The sequence below is a fragment of the Eumetopias jubatus genome, unplaced genomic scaffold, assembly GCF_037043125.1.
Source record: "Eumetopias jubatus isolate StellerSeaLion01/CBP00866 unplaced genomic scaffold, mEumJub1_p1.0 scaffold_17, whole genome shotgun sequence".
Taxonomy (NCBI): Eukaryota; Metazoa; Chordata; class Mammalia; order Carnivora; family Otariidae; genus Eumetopias; species Eumetopias jubatus.
In genome coordinates this window covers 43,759,789-43,781,685 of record NW_028274823.1, presented here as the reverse complement: position 1 = coordinate 43,781,685, position 21,897 = coordinate 43,759,789, and the positions used below count along the sequence as shown (strand labels likewise).

The window sequence follows — 21,897 nt, the reverse complement described above, 5'->3', positions numbered from 1 at the left end:
CACATCAAAAGGCAGTCTGAAGAAACATCCAAATGCCAAACCTAAAAATCTGGGCATTGAAAGAACGATAGTATTATCATTTAAATAACAGTAACAAACAAACAGGAATCGATGTTCATACTGACATAAAGAAATCAATATATAAATACATAAATACACACAGTCTTAGAGAAAAAGATCTACCTTAAAGTAGAAGGCCAACTGCTAATAACTGTAGAAGGAATGATATAATCAGGAAAAAACATTCAACAACCATCATAGTAAAAAACTGATTTGGGCAAGAATGAATGTTGAAACTTGTGGGTGAAACTTTGATGAGAAGAGCTGAGGAAACTGACAGACACCAAGGGATCAGTTAACATCAACAGTAATGGTACAAAGTGGCAACTGTGTGCCACCTGATATTATGCAATGAGAACACAGCATCTCTTCTGTGGTATTTCCACCAAACACATATAATCTAAATCACAACACATATTGAGGGACAACTACAAAACGGTAGATCCTAACTCTTCAAAGATGTCACAGCCATGGAAAGACCAGGAAAGACAGAGATGTTCCAGATCAAAGGACAGTAGAGACTTGTCACAACTAAACACAACATGTGATTCTGGACTCGATCATGGGCTCTTTGGGAGGGAGGAGGTATTTGTCATGCCATCAAACCATTATTGAGGTAACTGGTAAAATGTGAATGGGATCTGGGGCCTAGACTGTACTACTTTATCAATGTCAAACCAATTTCCTGGTTTTGATGGGAATGCTGCAGCTATAGATTAGAGTGCTCTTGTGTTTAGAAAGTACAGACTAAGAGATTTAGGAGTAATGGGCATCAAATCTGCAACTTATTCTCAAGACACATACACACCAATGGGAGGAAGTCCACTTTGACGCCCACAAGACATCGGACAACGTCTGCAGACATTTCTGGTTGAAGCAACTGGTGGTGGGTTTTTTGTTTATTTTCAGGGAGGGGGAGGGCAGGTTCTACTAGCACCTAATGGGTAGAGGCCACATGTGTTGCTAAATATCCTCCAATTTACTAGGGCCAACCCCACAATAAAGATTTATTCAATCCAAAATATCTACAGTATTGGGGCTAAGAAAGTCTAACAGGTAGGGAGGGAAACTCTTGCCACCGCAAGCCATGGGCTATCTCTTCACTCGGAAATGAGGTCATTAGTGTCTTTAAATCTAATCAGATTAGAGAAGACCCAGATACTCCAACTGACCTATCAGCTACATGAGGGCGTTTCTATTATAATGGAGAACTGGAACAACTGCTGAGAACATTTCCTACACCCACCTACTTCCCCCCCCTTCTTTTTTCTCTGGAGATTTGGGGGTAACCTACATAAAAATTCCTTTGAGAATTGAGGTTATCTCCTTTTTTTGCACAGATAACACAAACCCTAATTTATTATATATAAAACATCATTTCCATATTAATTTATACATACCACTTAAATGCTTAAAATTTTGATCTATTTATTTCCTCTATTCCATTACACTCATCAAAACTCAATAGGTAAAATTTCTTTTTCTGTTTCTCAATGGCATTCTCCTTTTTAACAACTCTGAAGTAGTCTTTTAGTGTCTTGAAGGCAAATGGATGACCTATTTCCTATGAGCTATTTTATACTGCTTGACTTCTTGTTGCTCTCGTCCTGAAGTAGGCTTCTAAATTCTTTACCTAGATATTTTTGTAAGGGTACCTATCTTCCATGAGATCTAAAGCATTTTTTATTATTTTATTGAAGTACAATGACACTTGGATCAAAGTTTCATTTTTGAAAATTACCGACCCACCTAAATATTAATAATATATGTAAAGAAATTCTGACACAATCCCACTTAAAATAAAAAGGGTTTTGGCAAATATTTCAGTAGGAGGTTAAAAAGGAAATTAAAACACTCAAGTTCAACCTCTTCAGGGAATAAAATATTATTTAGGACTATTGTTTTAAGGCAGGGCTTTACCCATATTACATTTTTCAAATAAGTTCAATTTCACAGCTCTTTTGGTTTTATAAATTAGCAATCATTTTCTTAATTTTTCTCAGACATTATCCATCAACAGTAAATAGGTCTTCTGCCTACTAAGTTATATGACCTGATTTACTTATGAAGCTAGAGAGACTGCTTCATAATTGGGTCAAGTACCTGTACACTGCTGCCTTCTAAAACACATTAGTAGCAAAGAAATGACATCAATATTAAGTTTAAAACTAAGTTAAAAAAAACTGAACACAAATGAATACAAATGGATGTAAATGAATATCAATTAACATAAGCATATAAGATAAAATTACTTAAAAATTTGTGAACACATTACTATGATTTCATTCTCAAAGAAATAATCTAAAGACAAAAAGAACTGGAAAAATCTTAAACTTCACTCAGTGTACTTATTGTTCATAATAATACTGGTATTGGGACACCTGGGTGGCTCAGTCAGTTAAGTGTCTGCCTTCAGGGGCGCCTGTGTGGCTCAGTCGGTTGGGCGTCTGCCTTTGGCTCGGGTCATTATCTCGGGGTCCTGGGATCGAGCCCGCACATCGGGCTCCCTGCTCAGCAGGGAGCTTGCTTCTCCCTCTCCCTCTGTTGCTCCCCCTGCTCATGCTCTCTCTCTCAAATAAATCAAAGAAAGAAAGAAAAAGAAAGAAAGAAAGAAAGAGAAAGAAAATGTTTAAAAAAAAATAAAGGGTCTGCCTTCAGCTCAGGTCATGATCCCAGGGTCCTGGGATCCAGTCCCACACTGGGCTCCTGGCTCAGCGGGGAGCCAGCTTCTTCCTCTGCCTGCCACTCCCCCTGCTTATGCTCTCAATCTCTGTCTGACAAGTAAAATCTTTAAAATAATAATAATGATAATATTGGTATTACACTTTTATAAATATGTACTATAGGATAAAGTAAACTAGTACAAAATTCTGTAATCTTAAATTTGAAATGAAACTATCAATATGAATGCGCAGTTTATTTTTCGACATTTCATAGCTCTGTCCAACAAAAGAGCCCAGAAGAAACGAACACACCTAGCAGATCTCGGTTTCTAAATACTATTCCCACCAAGAGAACCAAGGATCCTTGCATAAATGAATGGTTCCATGACTGAAACAGGTAAGTCATCTTTTGTGCAGAAAGCAAGGGAAATACTCAAAGTTGATGGAGTTGGGGCACCTGGCTGGCTCAGATGGTGGAGCAAGCAACTCTTGATTGTCAGGGTTGTGAGTTTAAGCCTCATGCCAGGTGTAGAGATTTACTTAAAAAAAAAATAAAATCTTATGAAAAAAAAGATGCTGCAGTTATACCAAAAGGACACAAGATACCTTGAAATAGCTCACACTGGCCCAATCTATTGTTGTTTTGTTTTGTTTTTGAGAAAGAGAGAGAATGAGAACATGCATATGTGTGCACAGGGGTTGGGAAGAGGGGCAGAGGGAGCGAGAGAATCCCAAGCAGTTTCCACGCCCAGTATGGAGCCCAACATGGGGCTCCATCTCATGACCCTGAGATCATGACCAGAGCTGAAATCAAGAATTGGACCCCCAACCGAGCCACCCAAGAGATCGTATAAATACATTTAAAAAGTAAAAATTAGGGACGCCTGAGTGGCTCAGTTGTTAAGCGTCTGCCTTCGGCTCAGGTCATGATCCCAGTGTCCTGGGATCGAACACCACTTTGGGCTCCTTGCTCAGCGGGAAGCCTGCTTCTCCCTCTCCCACTCCCCCCGCTTGTGTTCCCTCTCTGTCAAATAAATAAAAATCTTAAAAAAAAAAAAAGTAAAAATTATTGAGTCTATACTGTAGGAGAGAGAGAGAGGGAAAGAGCACGCAAGGCGGTGGGAAAAGGCGAAAGAAAACTCTTTACAGAATTCCAGTTACTATATGTAGAAGAAATAGCAATTAGAAAACTCACCCTTCTGCAACTGTCAGTGTAATAAATGATGCAGGCAAAGATCAACAATGGATGCTAAAACGATGAAGTGAAACAGTAACAGGAACAGGATACTCACATGGTGCCAAAGTAGTACTGAGAAGCTTACTTACTGAATTATGAAAGGAAAAATATGCCCTTATTGGAGAGCTGGTGATCACAACCTTCATTTGATAGTCAAACAATATTAAGAGCAGAATAACCAGGTGTCATGTAGCTTCTAATGTAAAGCAACATACACAATTATCACTTTGACTCATTCTTGCCAAAATATGTTTAACCTGAACCTAATCAAGCTTACAGACCTAATTTCCAGTGTTCTATGCCACTGTACTATTTTTTTTTTTAAGATTTTATTTATTTGACAGAGAGAGGGAGAGAGCTCGTGAGTACAAGCAGGACGAGAGGGAGAGGGAGAAGTTGGGAGCCTGAACTGGGGGGCTTGATCCCAGGATCCTGGGATCACGACCTGAGCCACAGACACTTAAACCGACTGATCCACCCAAGCGCCCCATCATTATCCTACTTTAATACAGTAATTACCTAAAGGACATCATCAGGAAAAAATCAAATATTCTACAAGTATCATGAGCTCTTTAAAATAAAATCAGTGCCACAAGAATTTTTAAAAGACAAGGGGACTGTTCAAGACTTGAGATATAACAACTAAATGATTATGGTTTGGAAGAAAAATAAAAACACTTAGAGACAATTAACAGACAGTTGGGGTAAATGGAATATGGACTAGACATCAGATAATATCAAGGAATTGCTGATGTTTTTAAGTATTGTAGGCATATAACCACAGTTCGGTATGTATGCTTAAGAAATGTATGCTATCTTGGGGAACCGGGCTGGCTCAGTAGGTGGAGGATGGGACTCCTGATCTCGAGGTCATGAGTTTAAGTCCCACACTGGGTGTAGAGATTGCTTAAATATAAAATATTTAAAAAAAAAAAAAAAGAATGTTATCCATAAGTCTACAACTGACCAACTAACTTTCAAATAAGACAGAAAAAAATTTTATGAACGGTAGGGGGAGGAGATCATGTATATGCCATTAAATCAAAATATTAACTGGGAATCAATCTAGGTAGAGGGATATGCGTATTCATCATACTTGTCTTTCACATTTTCTATGTATTTTGACTTTTCATAACAAAAAGTTGAGAGGGAAGAAAATAAAGCAGAATGCTATAAATCAGCAGTTCTCAAGGTGTGTGCTAGGGACCCATGAACTCTTTCAACCATTTTCACAGTAAGAAGATGTTATTTGCCTTTTTCACTGTGTTGTCATTTATACAGATGATGCAAAAGCAATCAATAATGGATAAGCTCCAAAGATACAAATGTAGTAATCCAAAGGGATTACTGCATCCCAATGTTTATAGCAGCAATGTCCACAACAGCCAAACTATGGAAAGAGTCCAAATGTCCACTGACAGATGAATGGATAAAGATGTGGTATATATATATACAATGGAATATTTTGCAGCCATCAAAAAAAAAAAAAGAAATCTTGCTATTTGCAACTATGTGGATGGAACTGGAGGGTATTACGCTAAGCAAAGTAAGTCAGTCAGAGAAAGACAATCATCATATGGTCTCACTGATATATGGAATTTGAGAAACAGGCAGAGGATCACAGGGGAAGAGAGGAAAAAATGAAACAAGATTAAACCAGAGAGGGAGACAAACCATAAGAGACTCCTAATCTCAGGAAACAAACAGAGGGCTGCTGGAGTGGAGGGGGGTGGGAGGGATGGGGTGGCTGGGTGATGAACACTGGGGAGGATATGTGTTGTGGTGAGCACTGTGTATTGTGTAAGACTGATGAATCACAGACCTGTACCCCTGAAACAAATAATACACTTTATCTTAATAATTTTTTTTAAAAATTAATTAAAAAATAATAATAATGGATAAAGCTGTTGGTTACTTAGCATGAATCAGGATAGGGAGGTCCAAACTGTGTAAGTAGTCATATTCTTTACTGCCATATACTTCACAGATAAAAAAAATAAACTGCCAGTTTCATATAAAAACAAGCCCTTGAGAAAGGAGTAAAAATTACTCATTTTATTAAATTGCAACCATCAAATGCACTAATATTCTGTGTGACAAAAAAGTATGCATAAAACACTTCTGCTGCATACAAAGTACAGTGGTCATATCAAAGAAAAATATATAACTGCTCAAGTTGCAAGCTGAACTACTCGCTCTTTGTCTGGAACACCAATCTTTACCCGAAAGACTGACAAACTATGCTTCTTATATAGACTTGGGTTTTAGGCAGACATTTTCTCAAAAATGTACAAAGTGGACCTATCACTGCCAGTCATTTTCCTTGAAGTATTTTCTGCCAATGAAAAAATGTCAACTTTTGGGATGCCTGGGTGGCTCAGTCAGTTAAGCGTCTGCCTTCGGCTCAGGTCATGAACCCAGGGTCCTGCCATCAAGCCCTGCAATGGGTTCCCTGCTCGGCAGGAAGCCTGCTTCTCCCTCTCCCACCCCCCCTGCTTGTGTTCCTGCTCTAGCTATCTCTACGTCAAATAAATAAAATCTTTAAAAATAATAATAATAAAATAAATCTACGTACCTGTGAGGCTGCATTTTCTTCATATATTTCAACCACAACAGCATAATGAAATATACTGAATGCAGGAGCTATGAGAATCCAGCTGTCTTTCATTAAGCCAAACTTTTTTTTTTTTTTTTAAGATTTTATTTATTTGAGAGAGAGAGACAGCAAGAGCAGGAACACAAGCAGGGGGAGTGGAAGAGGGAGAAGCAGGCTCCCCGCTGAACAGGGAACCCGATGCGGGGCTTGATTCCAGGACTCTGGGACCATGACCTGAGCCAAAGGCAGAAGCTCAACGACTGAGCCACCAAGGCGCCCCTCGTTAAGGGATGTGCAAACAATGCAAAACAATGTTATTCTTCTCACTACTTTTTTTGAGAAAGTAATTTTCATAAAATATCATATTAACATGTAATGGGTTATTGTTTTAGGTGAATTTATATTTTTAAAATGTGTTTTCACTTCTAATTTGATAAATATTGATAGATCTGCACATATAATCAAAAGTTCTTTTAAAAAAAGTTCTTTGGGAGGGGCACCTGGGTGGCTCAGATGGTTAAGCATCTGCCTTCTGCTCAGGTCCTGATCCCAGCGTCCTGGGATCAAGCCCCACATCGCACTCCTGGCTCAGCGGGAAGCCTGCTTCTCCCTCTCCCACTCCCCCTGCTTGTGGACTCTCTCTGTCAAATAAATAAAGTCTTAAAAATAAATAAATAAATAGATAAATAAATAAGCAAGCTATTTGTGATTCTCAGTAAATTTTTAAAGATTGTAAAGTGATCCTGAGACCAAAGAAATTGGTAACTATTGCTCTGGAAATCAATATATGCCATACACAATTTCATATAAACCAAAAACCTCACCTAAGCACTAATGACTACAGTTATATAGTCCATACAGACTATATTCCACACTGCCCTGGCCCCTCGCCCCTGGGCAATCTTAAGTTCATTGAAATTAGCATTAAGCACTTTTTTTGGGGGGGAGGGGTGGGCACATGGTGGTACAAAAGTATTATACAATTACTTTGAAATGAGTCCTAATTAGATAAAAGAATAAAAATAAAATGAGGCTGTAAGACTTGGCCTTATTCATTCTTGGACATGCTTATTCTTTAGCTGTTTAAAGCAGTTCCATCTGCTTTGGTGTTGACAACTTGTAACTACCTTTTATTTATTTTTTTGATATTTATTTATTTGTCAGAGAGAGCACAAGCAGGGGAGCAGCAGGCAGAGGGAGAAACAGGCTCCCCACTGAGCAGGGAGCCTGACGCGGAGCTCGATCCCAGGACCCTGAGATCATGACCTGAGCTGAAGGCAGACGCTTAACTGACTGAGCCACCCAGGCGTCCCGTAACTACCTTTTAATAACAAAACTATGTAACACATAACAAGTTATATAAGTAAAGGAGTTTTTTTTAAAGATTTAATTTTTTATCTAACACGGGGTGTGGGGAGATCAAGCACAAGCAGGAGAAACGACGGGCAGAAGGAGAAGCAGGCTCCCTGCTGAGCAAGGAGCCTGATTTGGGGCTCAATCCCAGGACCCTGGGATCATGACCCGAGCAGAGGGAAGCCGCTTTTAACTGACTGAGCCACCCCGGTGCCCATAAAGAATTTTTTTAATGAACAGTTAAAGTCAAGCAAATTATTCTGAATACCCTGCTGGACCATATTAAAATGACTTACATAATGTGTAAGAATGAAGCTGGACCCTTAACTTATACCATATACAAAAATTAACTCAAAATGGATGGAAAACTTAAATGTAAGACCTAAAACTATAAAATCATTTGGAGAAAACATAAGGGAAAAGCCATATGATGACATCTGACTTGGCAAGGATTTTCTGGTAACAAAAGAAAAAACAAATTAAGACTTCACTGACATTAAAAACTTGTGAATCAAAGCACACTATCAAGAGAATGAAGAGACAAGTCACAGAATGAGGGATCTATGTGCAAATTATTCATCTAATAAGAAATTAATATCTAGAATATGTAAAGAACTCCCGTAACTCAACAAAAGATAAACTCAATTCAAATATGCACAAAGGACTTGGAATAGATATTTCTCTAAAAAAGATACACAAATGACCAATAAATACAGAAAAAGTTGCTTGACATCACTAGTCAGGGAAATGCAAATCAAACCACAATGAGATACCACCGCATACCCATTAGAAGAGCTATTACAAAAACAAAAAACAAAACACAGGGGCGCCTGGGTGGCTCAGCTTGTTAAGCTCCAACTTAATGTGAGCTGAGGTCTTGATCTCAGATCATGAGTTCAAGCCCTAGGTTGGGCTCCACACAGGGCATGGGACCTATTTAAAAAAAACAAAAACAGGGCACCTGAGTGGTTCAGTCAGTTAAGAGTCTGACTCTTAGTTTTGGCTCAGGTCATAATCTCAGGGTCCTGGAATGGAGCCCTGCATCAAGCTCGCCGCTCAGTGGGGAGTCTGCTTGTCTCACTCTTTCTGCTCCTTCCCGCACACATGTGTGTGCTTACTGTCTCTCTCAAATAAATAGATAAATCTTTAAAAACAAAACAAAAACAAAAAAAGAAACAAAACAAACCGCAGAAAATAAGTGTTGGTGAGGACATGGAGAAAATGGAACCCTCGTGCACTGCTGGTGGAAATGTAAAATGGTTCAGTCAAGGTGGAAAAGAGTTTGACAGTTAAACACAGACCTACCCTATGTCTCAAAACTTCTACTCTTAGGTATATATCCAAAAGTATTGAAAGCAGGGACTCAAATAGCCAAAAGGTGAAAACAACCCTAATGATGAATAAACAAAATGTGATATACACAAAGTGTCCTTCTAAAAGACGACACAGGGAAAGAGAGAGAAGGCCATGTACAGAGGCAGACACTGCAAGTTATGCAGCACAAGCCAAAGAACACCTGGAGCCACCAGAAACTGAAGAGGCAAGAAAGGATTTCCCCCTAGAGGCTTTGAGAAAGCACAGCCTTCCCAACATCTTGACTTGGATTTCTGGAATGCAGAACTGACACAGAGTACGTATGCTTTAAGTCAGCCAGTTTATGGCTTAAACTAATACAAGCAGTAACTTTCAATATATTTATACCACCTAATAGAGGAGTTGTACCAGTGGAGGGCAGAGTCTGGTCTTCTTATCAATAAAATACCCTTGAACAACAACAAATATAATATATACAATGTAATGTTTTTCGGCCATAAAAAAGGAATGAAATTTTGATATGTGCTATAATACAGATGGAGCCTGACAACATTATTCTTAGTGAAATAAGCCAGACACAGATAGGTAAGTATTGTATGATTCCACTTATATGAGGTAACCAAAATAGGCAAATTCATAGAGACAAATAGAACAGTGTTTACCAGGAGTTGGGGCTGGGAGGACAAAAGGAGAGTTATTGTTCAAAGGGTACAGAGTTTTTGCTGGAAATGATTAAATGTTTTGGATATAGATAATGGGATGGTTACAAAATACTGTGAATGTATTTAATGTTACTGAACTGTATATATAATAAAAATTAGGTATATTTTTGCACACTTCAAAAAATGGTTACAATGCTTAAAAAATTGACTTACATCCTTTGAAAGAAAAATTTGTTAGTAATTTTCAAATAAAAAAGTTAGAGTTGCACCCTCCAATAAAGATAAGTAATACAAATCACTGATAATGCTTTCTTTACTTACCCGTTTGGGACCACTAAAAATCTTTCTGGTGTTTTCTTTTGATTTATCTCCTTGTTTATTTGGGGGCTTCTTCACACTTTCAGGCACACCAGGCAAGTCCTCTGTAAAATCCAAGTTTTCTGAAATGGTAATCAAAACTAGCTAGCTTTCTAATACTTCAAATTATCTACCAAACAACCATACGAACATTTGGGGGAGTGGCATATTGTGGGGGAAAAGAGTAAAAGGAATAAAAGCGCCACTCAGTTGACAAAATATTCCTAACAGTATAAAGTTTCATTTTGCCATTCTCACCCTCCTGCTTGCTCCCTACTCTAGGAGAATCAGAAACCTAGTTACTGTGTATGTGCTTCAGTTTTATTTTGTGTAAATGGCAAAATCAATTCTTTAGTAAAGTAACTGTTGGGTATCTATGGACACTGATATTAGAATGGTCTAGTTTAAACACACACACACACACAATCAGGTGGTATCCACCTTTAACATTTTTCTAGAACTTAAATATAGTGAATCATGCTGGCTTTCAAAGAATGTCTGCTTACATCTATAAAAACCACATTTTAAAAAAACAAAAAGGAAAAAAAAGACAGCTATTTGTGGCAAAAGATAGAAAATGACCTAGTACAATGTAGCTCAATGATTTGTGGGTCTTCACACAAAAATAACCGAAGAATTAGATTAATTGCTAAATGGTTATACTTTTTCTAGCCTAAATGAAAAAAGAAAAACAGGAAGGCTTTTTACTAGCCCAACCCTTAAAAATATTTGCTATTTCATACATCATATGAAGACCCAAATTCCAACTTTGGCTATATCAATCAAATGGTCTCTAATTTTTAAATTTTATTTGGTATCAACAAGAATTTTTTGAAAGGGAGCCTAATGATTTCACATTTCAATGCTAAAAAAGTATGTTACCTCAAAATGTAAATTTCTGCCAGAGATTTTCAATTGCTGATTAAGATAACTTGCTATCAAGGTTAGTAGTAAGAGCTAAGTAAACTTCAGGGAGACAGGAGCTCAGGTTTTGTCCATCATTACTTATCATCCTCCAGAGAAAGCAACTGTAAAGCTGTCTGCCCAGTCAGATCTCATGTGACTAGCAAGGCTGCTGCAAACTTCAATTCTCCAGAAGAGATTCAAGACAGCACTAGATGAATTCTGACAATACCCTTATTTTATTTATTTCTGCAGTGGGGAGTAAGTAGTGAGCCCTTAGGGACTATTCCCATATAATTCTAGTTTTGAAGAGTGACTCTAACCTAACAAAACTATTTTTAGGCCAAATATAATAAAATGGTCGGTAGTCTCAAGTATGGCTTACAGTGTACAAGGGAATCTGTATGTAAGAATACTACCAGAATTCTAATTCACCATAACGTAATGACATCTTGTATGACTTAATAGGACAAAAGCTTTATTTAGTAAGTTAACCGATACAGAAAAACTATGTATTTGGTTAAATATATATAAATATTCACACTTTCAGGCACACCAGGCAAGTCCTCTGTAAAATCCAAGTTTTCTGAAATGGTAATCAAAACTAGCTAGCTTTCTAAGAGGCTTTCACTTACTCTTCCTCACTCATCAATCCACTTCACAAAGCCCTTGTCAGGTAATGACTTAATTGTAGCAAAGCTAACCTACTTCTTTTGTCTCTCACAGCAGACTATCAACTCCTTGAGAGCCTCTAGTCATTACTGGCCCTACAATCTAAGAGACAAATTAAATTTCACTGTTAAGAGTGAATAAATACTTAACTAGCCCTTTTCAATTTTATTAAATCAACTCAAGAAGATGATTTTTAAGATTAAGACTTAATCTTAAGATTTCTTGAGAATGCTTTAAACATTTGTTAGTTGATTACTTTTGAGCTAACTACAAATGCTTTTTATCAATTTTAATTTTCTAATTTTTCCCTCATTACAAACCATCTATTATCAGTGCAGTCCTAAATGTCCAAAATCTACCCTAAGTCTCCACTGCATTTAGATTTTCAAAGTTGAAACATCAAGATGTCTAGTACCCCTATACACACAGACACTTAAAATTCTCAAGTGCTAACAGCAGAATTAAAACACAAATATGAGAAGACTCTAATCTATAAACTGATCCTTAACAATGTGGAACTTAATTATTAACATTTAAAGTGCTGTACTTCTGGATAAGGTAATCTGTGGTCCTACACAGTACTTCTATTAAAATTGAACATAACAAGTTAAAATTGAGTATCTAGGCAGAAACTAAGTAGCCGATGATTTAAACCTGAAAAGCATTTACTTATAATTTTTTTTAAAGTCTTACCTGCATTATTAGCACTAGACTGACTGTCCTGGGAATTATCATTGCTTTCAGGAGGAGGTTGTAAGGAGGGGGATGGAGTTGTTTTAGTTCTTTTTTTGCTTGTCTTTCTTTCCACTTGACAATCATCTTCATCATCATCTTCACTTTCACTAAGATCATCAAAGCCAAAATACTTAATTTTGTAATTAGAACTCCCAGAACCTCCTTCATCACCTCCTGTCTCATCATGATCTTCAAAACCAAAAAATTCAAGTTTCACATCCTTTTTAGATTTAGTATTACTAGGTCGAAATCTAGTAGTGGTCTTAGAAGTCGCAATATCTGCCTTTTTTCTTAGACGGCCAGCTTCTCCCAAATCTGCAGGGGTTGATGCAGTGAACTCATCCATGCTACGTTCCATAGTATCCTGTATGGTAACATTACAAACTGACAAGCAAGATGGATGTAAAACAGTGTAATCTCTAGTCCGTCCAACCGTCCCTCTGAAACTGGTCCCAGAACTTACACTGCCTTTCTTTGCCTGATTCAGGCCATCTTTATTTGATTCACTGTTTGCTTTGGCTAAGGCCTGACTGGTGCCGTCCATTAGCTTATCAAAATTTGATGCTCCTTGTGAGGATTTTGCTTTATTGGCCCTACAGTACGTCCTACAGTTGCTTGGCCTAAGAACACTTTGCACGATGTCTTCCTCAATGACTTCATTTAGATTTTCCAACCGGTTTTTAAAATCCTCCTCCTTCATCTCCAAAAGAGGATCACTATCCAAACTTAAAATACAATCTTCTGATCTGATATCTTCAAAATCATTATCCCATTCATACAAACCAGTTCTTACAGATCCCTTAATGGGAGATACTTCTGATGGAGATTCAGACCTTTTTCCAAGTTGGGAGTTCCAAGTATCATTTGTTTCCTTGATTTCATCAGCTTTGTATCCAGAAGCTACAGTTGTTTCTGCATTGGGTTTCTTAGTACTATCTTCAGCATTTTTGTAAATATGGTGACTATTCTTTTCATATTCTTCACTAAAATTCTCCATTTTATCTGTAAAAATTAAAAATAAGTCAAGGATAAAATGTTAAGTGACATCAATGTAAAAGTTAACAAATAACAGGAACATCTGACTAAGAATATAGAATCAATCTTAAAATCAGTACAGTAATGTTAAATAAATTAATGAATGTTTATATATTTGACATTTCCCCTTCCACCTTTTTTATTGTTAAGTGGGGAGGAGAGGGAGAGAATCCTAAAGCAGGCTCCTCACCCAGCCCGGGGCCCTGCACAGGGCTCGATCTCACGACTCTGAGGATCATGACCTGAGCCAAAATCAAGAGCAGGACGCTTAATTGATTGAGCCACCCAGGCTTTTTAGCATAGAGCTCTCTTGACTTTCACTGACCTCTCCCTAGTCATTCAAGTCCCTAAAACTTGTTAAAATTAATTCAAGAGATTTCAACAATGTTAAGCAACTAGATCAATTCAGAATTAAATGACTCAGCCAAATCTTCTCAGAAATACTATTGGTTTTGCAAATAAAAATCCTTAAATTGAAATTTATTTAGTAAAATCTAAACAGTATAAACACAGGGAGCGCCTGGGTGGCTCAGTCAGTTAAGAGTCTGCCTTCAGCTCAGATCATGATCCCAGGGTCCTAGAATCAAGCTTCCCACCAGCTCCCTGCTCAGCGGGGAGTCTGCTTCTCCCTCTCCCTCTGCTTATGCACACTCTCTCTCAAATAATAAATTAAAACCTTAAAAAAAAATAAAGAGTATAACACAATAAATGACAACATTCTGGCAATGTATTTCTCTGGGGTAAGGCTGCCCATAAGGCATGCCAGCTCAGTAGAGAAACCCGTCTCAGGGTCAGGTTTCTTTTGCTATTTCTGCTTTCCAATCTTTCTCCTAATCCTAAACACCATATAACTTCAAAGATTTTTTTTTCTTTTTTAACAGTGGCTCTGGTGCCTAAGTGGCTATAGTGGCGTATGCATAAGTATATCAGTGAGTAGCATACCTCAAACTTCCTATTCATTTTGTACTTGGGGAATTCATTTTTACTATCTTTAATTTTTATCATCAGAAACATTTTTTGTTAACCTTTCTAAATAAGAGATGAAAATATGATTCAAATCGGTATTATGATTAATTCTCCCAGCACTTAGTGGTAGAAAAACTCTGGCAAAATGTTTATGCCAAACAATCAAAGTACTTAAAATGTGCACTTACATTTAAGAAAAGCCAATAACAGATCTCAACTAACAAGCCATTAAGTATAGGCAAAGGGATGATTACATAAATTCAATGCACAATTTTTAATGCTACCCAGTGGGTTTAAACATAATTTAACTTGTTAGATTTATATTTACTTACCTTTAGAAGGCATCTAATACCTGTTTTATTCTTACACTTTTCCCAACGGAAGGCAAGGAACTACAGTTTTCATTATCTCAGAAGTACCAATCGCTAAGCCTAAAATACTGAAAAGCTAAAAATTAAAAGCTAACTCTGACATCTGATACCTTAAAAGGGATAGAAGCAAAGCCAAGTCTAACACCAAACCAGAAAAAATACCACCACTGCTTTTACGAACAAGTGGAAAGAGCAGTGGTAGTGGAGTCTGGAGACTTGTGTTGCCCTGGCTAAACTGGCTCTTCAGAGCTCAGGCAAGACCCCTAACTTTGGAAGTTTCCCTGAGGGCTTCCATTTCCCTCAAAAGGCACTGACCTAGATTACTTTACAGCATTACTGAAGGAAATATTTCCTAATAAATAGCTTATGGAAGTACTTAGTATGCTTAGCTACAACAAAGGTCTGTGAGATGTCATTAAATGTTCTATTACATGACTTTTTTTTTTTTCTTGAGAGAGAGAGGTGGGGGGTAGGTGGGACAGAGGGAGAGGGAGAGAGAGAATCCTAAGCAGGCTCCACACCCAGCCGGAGCCCTGGGCTCCACCTCAAAATTCCAAGATCACGACCTAAGCAGAAATTAAGAGTTGATGCTTCACCAACCGAGCCCGCCTGGCACCCCACACATCACTTTCATGACTGCAGAGCATTCTACCGTCTTAATGTCACAAAATTTATTTAGGCTATTTCTAACTGTTTTATATAATAAATATCTTTCTGACTTAAAAAGTTTATGTGAACAATGTTAGTATCCCTATTTTTTAAAAACTACTTCAAGTTTCACTTTAATAAAAGTGAATGGGAGTAATAACTCCCATTTTTCCTACAATAAGAGAGAATACATGTTGTTACTATTCTCATAAATAAGCCATCTTTCAAATGCCTAACTTTGTTGTGAGCTTATCGTGTAATCTATTTTAAGTGCAAAAAGTAATAAAGAGACCTATGGAAAATATTCTCACTGAAAGTTATAAACTGGGGCACCTGGATGGCTCAGTTGGTTAAGCACCCAACTCTTGGTTTTGCCTCAGGTCAGGATCTCAGGGTCCTGGGATCAAGCCACGTGTCAAGCTCTGCACTCAGGGCAGAATCTGCTTGTCCCCCACCCTCCCTGCTCGTGTTGTTCTCTCTCTCTCAAATAATAAAACCTTTTTAAAAATAAAGTTATAACTATAAGTTTCATTAGCAAGTATAATCTACTCATCTATTCAATTATACAACAAAAACAATCCTACAAATGAATATTAAAGTACATTATGTATTTTTAAATTTCTGAAATACGTTACATAGATAAAAGCCAATGTAACCAACAGAGCTCTGCCTAAGAAAGGCTGTCCAAGTTCTTTACAACAGTATTCTAATATATAAAATAAACACTTTCCATAGTCCTTCAACTTTTAAGCTCTGCAACAAATATTTACAACTATACATTCAGAAGAGAGAGCGAGGCTACCTTATCCTAAAATGCAGAACAATTACTTTCAACTGCCCTCCTCCCTCAAATATCCCAGCTTCTCTGTCACATAAATCCATTTAGTATCTTAAAACATCAAGTAGTAAAGAAAAAGAGGTAGTTATTTTCTTCCAGAGAAGCTAAGCATTACTGTTTTAATCTAAATCAACTTATAATTTAATCTAAATCAGAAATGTATTCCTAACTAAGTTTAGGAGTTAAGTGAATTGTGTGCCAACTCTGCCACTTTCTGGCTAAAATGAGGCCTTAAGAAGTTCAGGCCCTATCTTCAGCAAAACAATGAACTAATAAGATCTTTCTGAAGGGTGGGGCGCCTGGGTGGCTCAGTTGGTTAAGCGACTGCCTTCGGCTCAGGTCATGATCCTGGAGTCCCGGGATCGAGTCCCACATCGGGCTCCCTGCTCAGCGGGGAGTCTGCTTCTCCCTCTGACCCTCTTCCCTCTCATGCTCTGTATCTCTCCTTCTCTCTCTAATAAATAAATAAAATCTTTAAAAAAAAAAAAGATCTTTCTGAAGGGTGAGTTGAACAGATAAAAGAAGGTAATATATTTAAGGATATTTTACAGGTTATACAGCATCACCTGAATGCAAATTATCATAGCTATTACTACTTTGCCACAACATAGGACATATTTTTTAATAATCTTTTAGCAAGAGTTTTCTCTAACATGTAAGTTCATCAGTACTCCCTTGTGTGTCCTGTGTCTACTAGTTTCATGCAAGGAATCCAAAACCACATTCTAAGGCCTACTGTTGCTCAAGCTAGAGGGTCAAGACTGGATGTATAGAAAGTTCTCAATTCAAGACTTAGCCAGCACCATCTGCTATCAGATACTTAATAAATGCCTTTTAACATCACTAGGTATTATTTTTTAAATGTATTAAGTAATCTCTACACCCAATGTGGGGCTCGAACTTACAACCCCGAGATCAAGAGTCATACACTCTTCCGAGTGAGTCAGTCAGGCGCCCCCAAATCACTAGATTTTAGCATCACTAGATAATTACTCAATCTTTCATATGTTAGGTAAGGGAGAGAATTATCTTAAGAAAACTACACAGAATTTGAAAAGCAAACCAATAACTAGATATGTAAAAATTTGGCAAGCCATATTCTCTCCCTAGGCCTCATACTGCTTATCTAAAACACAGTAAGCAACCTCACATAAAAGATTAATTAAATGCCCATTATTCCCTAAAGGATTCTTAAGTTTGAAAGGAAATGGATGATTCCCTTAATAAAAACAAGGGTGGCTCAGTCGTTAAGCATCTGCCTTCCACTCAAGTCATGATCCCAAGGTCCTGGGATCGAGCCCTGCATGGAGCCCTGCATCAGGCTCCCTGCTCTGCGGGAAGCCTGCTTCTCCCTCTCCCACTCCCCCTGCTTGTGTTTCCTCTCTCACTGTGTCTCTCTCTGTCCAATAAATAACATATTTAAAAAAATAAAAACACAAACATACCAGTACTTACAACAGGAGTATACATAGTTTTATAAAGGAATAAATAGGTGGGATGATTTAAGGCTTCTATGAGTATACTCTTTGAAGTATTAAAGAAGTTGGGAAGGTAAGTTTGAGCAGAGATTCATGAATGGGTTCCACACGTTCTTCACATTTTGTGAAACTGTATGAAAATACATGCACATTTTCATATATATATGTCATATGTATAGTTCCAGCAAGTTTTCAAATTAAAATATATTTTTATTGGTTTAAAGGACAAAGAGAAGGAGGAAAATATATGCAGGACATCAGTATATGTTGATTGTGGAATTTCAAATATCTATGGGAAAGATGGATTATTCAATAAAGGGTATTGGAACATATGGGGGAAATAAAGTTGATTTTTTTACCTCAAATATTAAAATATATTCTAGATTAAGACTTGAATATGGAAAATAAAACTAAACACTTATTATAAAATATAAGAAAATTTTTAAAAAATACATTACCCTGGAATGGGGAAGTTCTAAGCCCATAATCCATATTAATTTACATAAAATATAAAATTTCAGCATGTTAAATTAAAGGAAATAAAATGTGAAAAACATAATTCCAACTAATATTACCAAAAATGGGGTCAATTTCCTTAACTTAAAAAGAACTCCTACAGGGGCGCCTGGGTGGCTCAGTCGGTTACGAGTCTGCCTTCTGCTCAGGTCATAATCCCACGGTCCTGAGATCAAGCCCCATGTCAGGCTCTCTTCTCAGCAGGGAGTCTGCTTGTCTCTCTCCCCCTGCCCTACTCATGCTCTCTCACGCACTCTCTCTCTCTCTCTCTCTCTCAAGTAAATAAGAATCTTTAAGTAATAAATTAAGGGGCGCCTGGGTGGCTCAGTTGGTTAAGCGAATGCCTTTGGCTCAGGTCATGATCCTGGAGTCCCAGAATCGAGTCCCGCATCGGGCTCCCTGCTCAGTGGGTAGTCTGCTTCTCCCTCTGACCTTCCCCCCTCTCATGTGCGCTCTCTCTCAAATAAATAAAATAAATAAATAAATAAGAACTCCTACACACCCAGATGAATTAGAGACCTAAATATGGAGAAAAAGAAAAGTTTTTTTTTTAGAATACAGGAGTGTATCTTTATGACCTCAGGCAGGGAAAGTTTTCTTCACAAGATACAAACAGCATTAACCATAAAGAAAAAGAAATTTAATTTCATCAAAATTAAATCTGTCCAGAAAACAACACTATTTAAGAGAACTACTAGACAAACCAGAGTGGAGGGTACTGACACTACACACATAATGCCTATAACTAATAAAAAGACGCCCAAAAAAAAAATGATCTAGAAACTTGACCAGTCACTCAGTAAGAAAGGATATTCAGGGGCACCTGGGTGGCTCAGATGGTTAAGCGTCTGCCTTCAGCTCGGGTCGTGATCCCAGAGTCCTGGGATCAAGCCCCACATTGGGCTCCTGGCTCAGCGGGGAGCCTACTTCTCCGTCTCTGTCTGCCTCTCCCCCTGCTCATGCCCTCTCTTTCTGTGTCTCTGTGTCTCAAATGAATAAATAAAATCTTTAAAAGAAAAAAAAAAGGATATTCAACAAGGGAGACTGTATGGCTCTTGGTATTAGCTCAGGTCTTGATCTCAGGGTCATGAGTTCAAGCCTGGCACATTGGGCTCCATACTGGGCGTGGAGCCTACTTAAGAGTCTCTCTCTCCCCCTGCCCCACCCCCACTCCGGCACTCTCTAAATAGATAGATAATAGATAAATAGATAGGGGCGCCTGAGTGGCCCAGCTGGTTGAGTGTCCAACTCTTGTTTTCGGCTCAGGTCATCATCTCATAGTTGTGGGACAGAGCCCTGAGTTAGCCTCCACACTCAGCAAGGAGTCTGCTTGGGATTCTCTCTCCCTCTCCCACTGCCTCTGCCCCTCCGCTCATGTGCATGCACTCTCTCTCTCGCTCTCTCTCAAATAATCTTTCAAATAAATGAATAAAAATAATCAAATATGAGCAATTCCACCTGGTTCAGCAAAACAGATGTATGTGTACCAACATCATTCCAAAACAATGAAATCTAAATATTCATTAACAGGCCAGTCAATAAAGTGGTCTGCTCATACAAAGAAATACTTAAAAGCAACAAGAATAAAACTACATTTCTGTAGGAGCATATCTTAGTATAACCACTACAAAGGACAATTTGGTAATACCTTTTAAACTTAAAAATGTACATGTCAAAGAAATGAACTTACCCTTGAACAAGCAGTTTTAATTTATAACCATTTACTCTATAAATAGGTATGAAATAAAATAAGAAACACTACAATTTCCTGGTTTTTGCCTTCATAAATACGAACACCCATCAATAAAGAACTACTTAAATTATCATACAGCCACATATCTAAGTACTATGTAACTCTTAAAAGAGAATGAGGCAGATCTACATTATGTACAGATATGGTTGCCCTGAGGGATAGGGATGATGGAAAAGACTTTCCTAATTATATACTGTCTAAAACCAGTCTGTTCAAAAGCTTAAAACATAATAAAAACTGGCAAAGGTACATATTAAGTACCTTAAAGAATAACAACGGTACAGGGTGCCTGGGTGGCTCAGTTAGTTAAGCATTCGACTTTTGATTTCTACTCAGGTCAGGATCTCAAGGTCCTAAGATTGAGCCCACTGCTTAAGATTCTCTCTCCCCCCTGCCTCCCACAAAGAGTAACAATGGTACGGTGTTATCTTTTTGTGGAGTCCTTTTTTTTTTTTTAAAGATTTATTTACTCATTTTAGGGAGAGAGAGTGCAGGGGCGGGGGGAGGGGGCAAAGGGAGAAGGAGAAACTCAAGTGGACTGCACGCTGAGCCAGACTCAGGGCTGGATCCCACTACCCCAAGATCGTGACCAGAGCCAAAACCAAGAGTCAGACACCCAACCGACTACGCCACTCAGGCGCCCCTGGAGTCCTTAACTTTTAAAGAATTATATGTATATATGAAATACAATGTGTGGAATTTGCTTCAAAATAATCCATTATAAAAAGGGAGAAGACAGGGGTGCCTGGGTGGCTCAGTCGTTAAGCGTCTGCCTTTGGCTCAGGTCATGATCCCGGGGTCCTGGGATCCAGCCCCACATTGGGCTCCCTGCTCCGTGGGAGGCCTGCTTCTCCCTCTCCCACTCCCCCTGCTTGTGTTCCCTCTCTCACTGTGTCTCTCTCCGTCAAATAAATAAAATCTTTAAAAAATAAAAATAAAATAAAATCTTAAAAGAAAAAAAATAAAAAATAAAGTATTTGGGGCACCTGGGTGGCTCAGTTGCTTAAGGGTCCAACTCTTGATTTCAGCTCAGGTCATGATCTCAGGGTTCTGAGATAGAGCCCTGCATCCGGCTCCATGCTGGGCATGGAGCATGCTTGGGATTCTCTCCCTCCTTCTCCCTTTGCCCCTCCCACACACCTGCTCCACCTCTCTCTCTCAAAAACAAAAAAAGTACACAATGTTACGTGTTAATTACATCTCAATAAAGCAGAGATAAAAAACAAAGTTGAACTGTATTTAGACTTACTAAGCCCTCAGTATGTGTCAGGTACTGTTCTAAATACTTTCTACATATTAATTCATTTGATCTCATAGCAACCATCTGAGGTAGGTACTATTAGAAATTCATAAGCCTTCATCCACAATTCCAACACCCAAAAAGCTCTGAAAAATTTTCTCTTAACACATTTTCTGAAGCAAAACCTGACTTCACCTAAGTGAGGCTATTTATTTATCCTACTTAGGAATATATTTTCTTTTTCTGAACACTGTCTTCGATTAGAATACCACCTCAGACTCTGATGGGATATTAATGTAAAATATATCCACTTTCTATATTCCAAAATCATCCTAAACGCCAAGACAAATCCGGCCCCAAAGGTTTCAGATAAGGAAATGTGAACCTGTACCCCATTTTGCAGATGAAATATAATAGATATAAGTTACTGGTTGGTAGTCATATAGTTAAGTGGTATTTGAAAAATAAAGAAACTTAAAAAGATAACAAAAATACTGAAA

At 38.0% G+C, this 21,897-nt stretch overlaps 1 protein-coding gene across 2 annotated transcripts in view; it reads right to left on the bottom strand.

The window, feature by feature from the left end:
• Positions 1-21,897, bottom strand: part of WAPL (WAPL cohesin release factor) — an 89,353-nt gene that overhangs the window by 48,670 nt on the left and 18,786 nt on the right. The window contains exons 3-4 of one of the 2 annotated variants that reach the window (XM_028098657.2): positions 12,511-13,554; positions 10,207-10,325 (exon numbers count right to left, since the gene is read on the bottom strand). In XM_028098657.2, coding sequence (XP_027954458.2) covers positions 10,207-10,325; positions 12,511-13,554 — 1,163 coding nt within the window. The remainder of the gene's footprint in view (positions 1-10,206; positions 10,326-12,510; positions 13,555-21,897) is intronic. The other variant, XM_028098658.2, reaches the window with a different exon arrangement.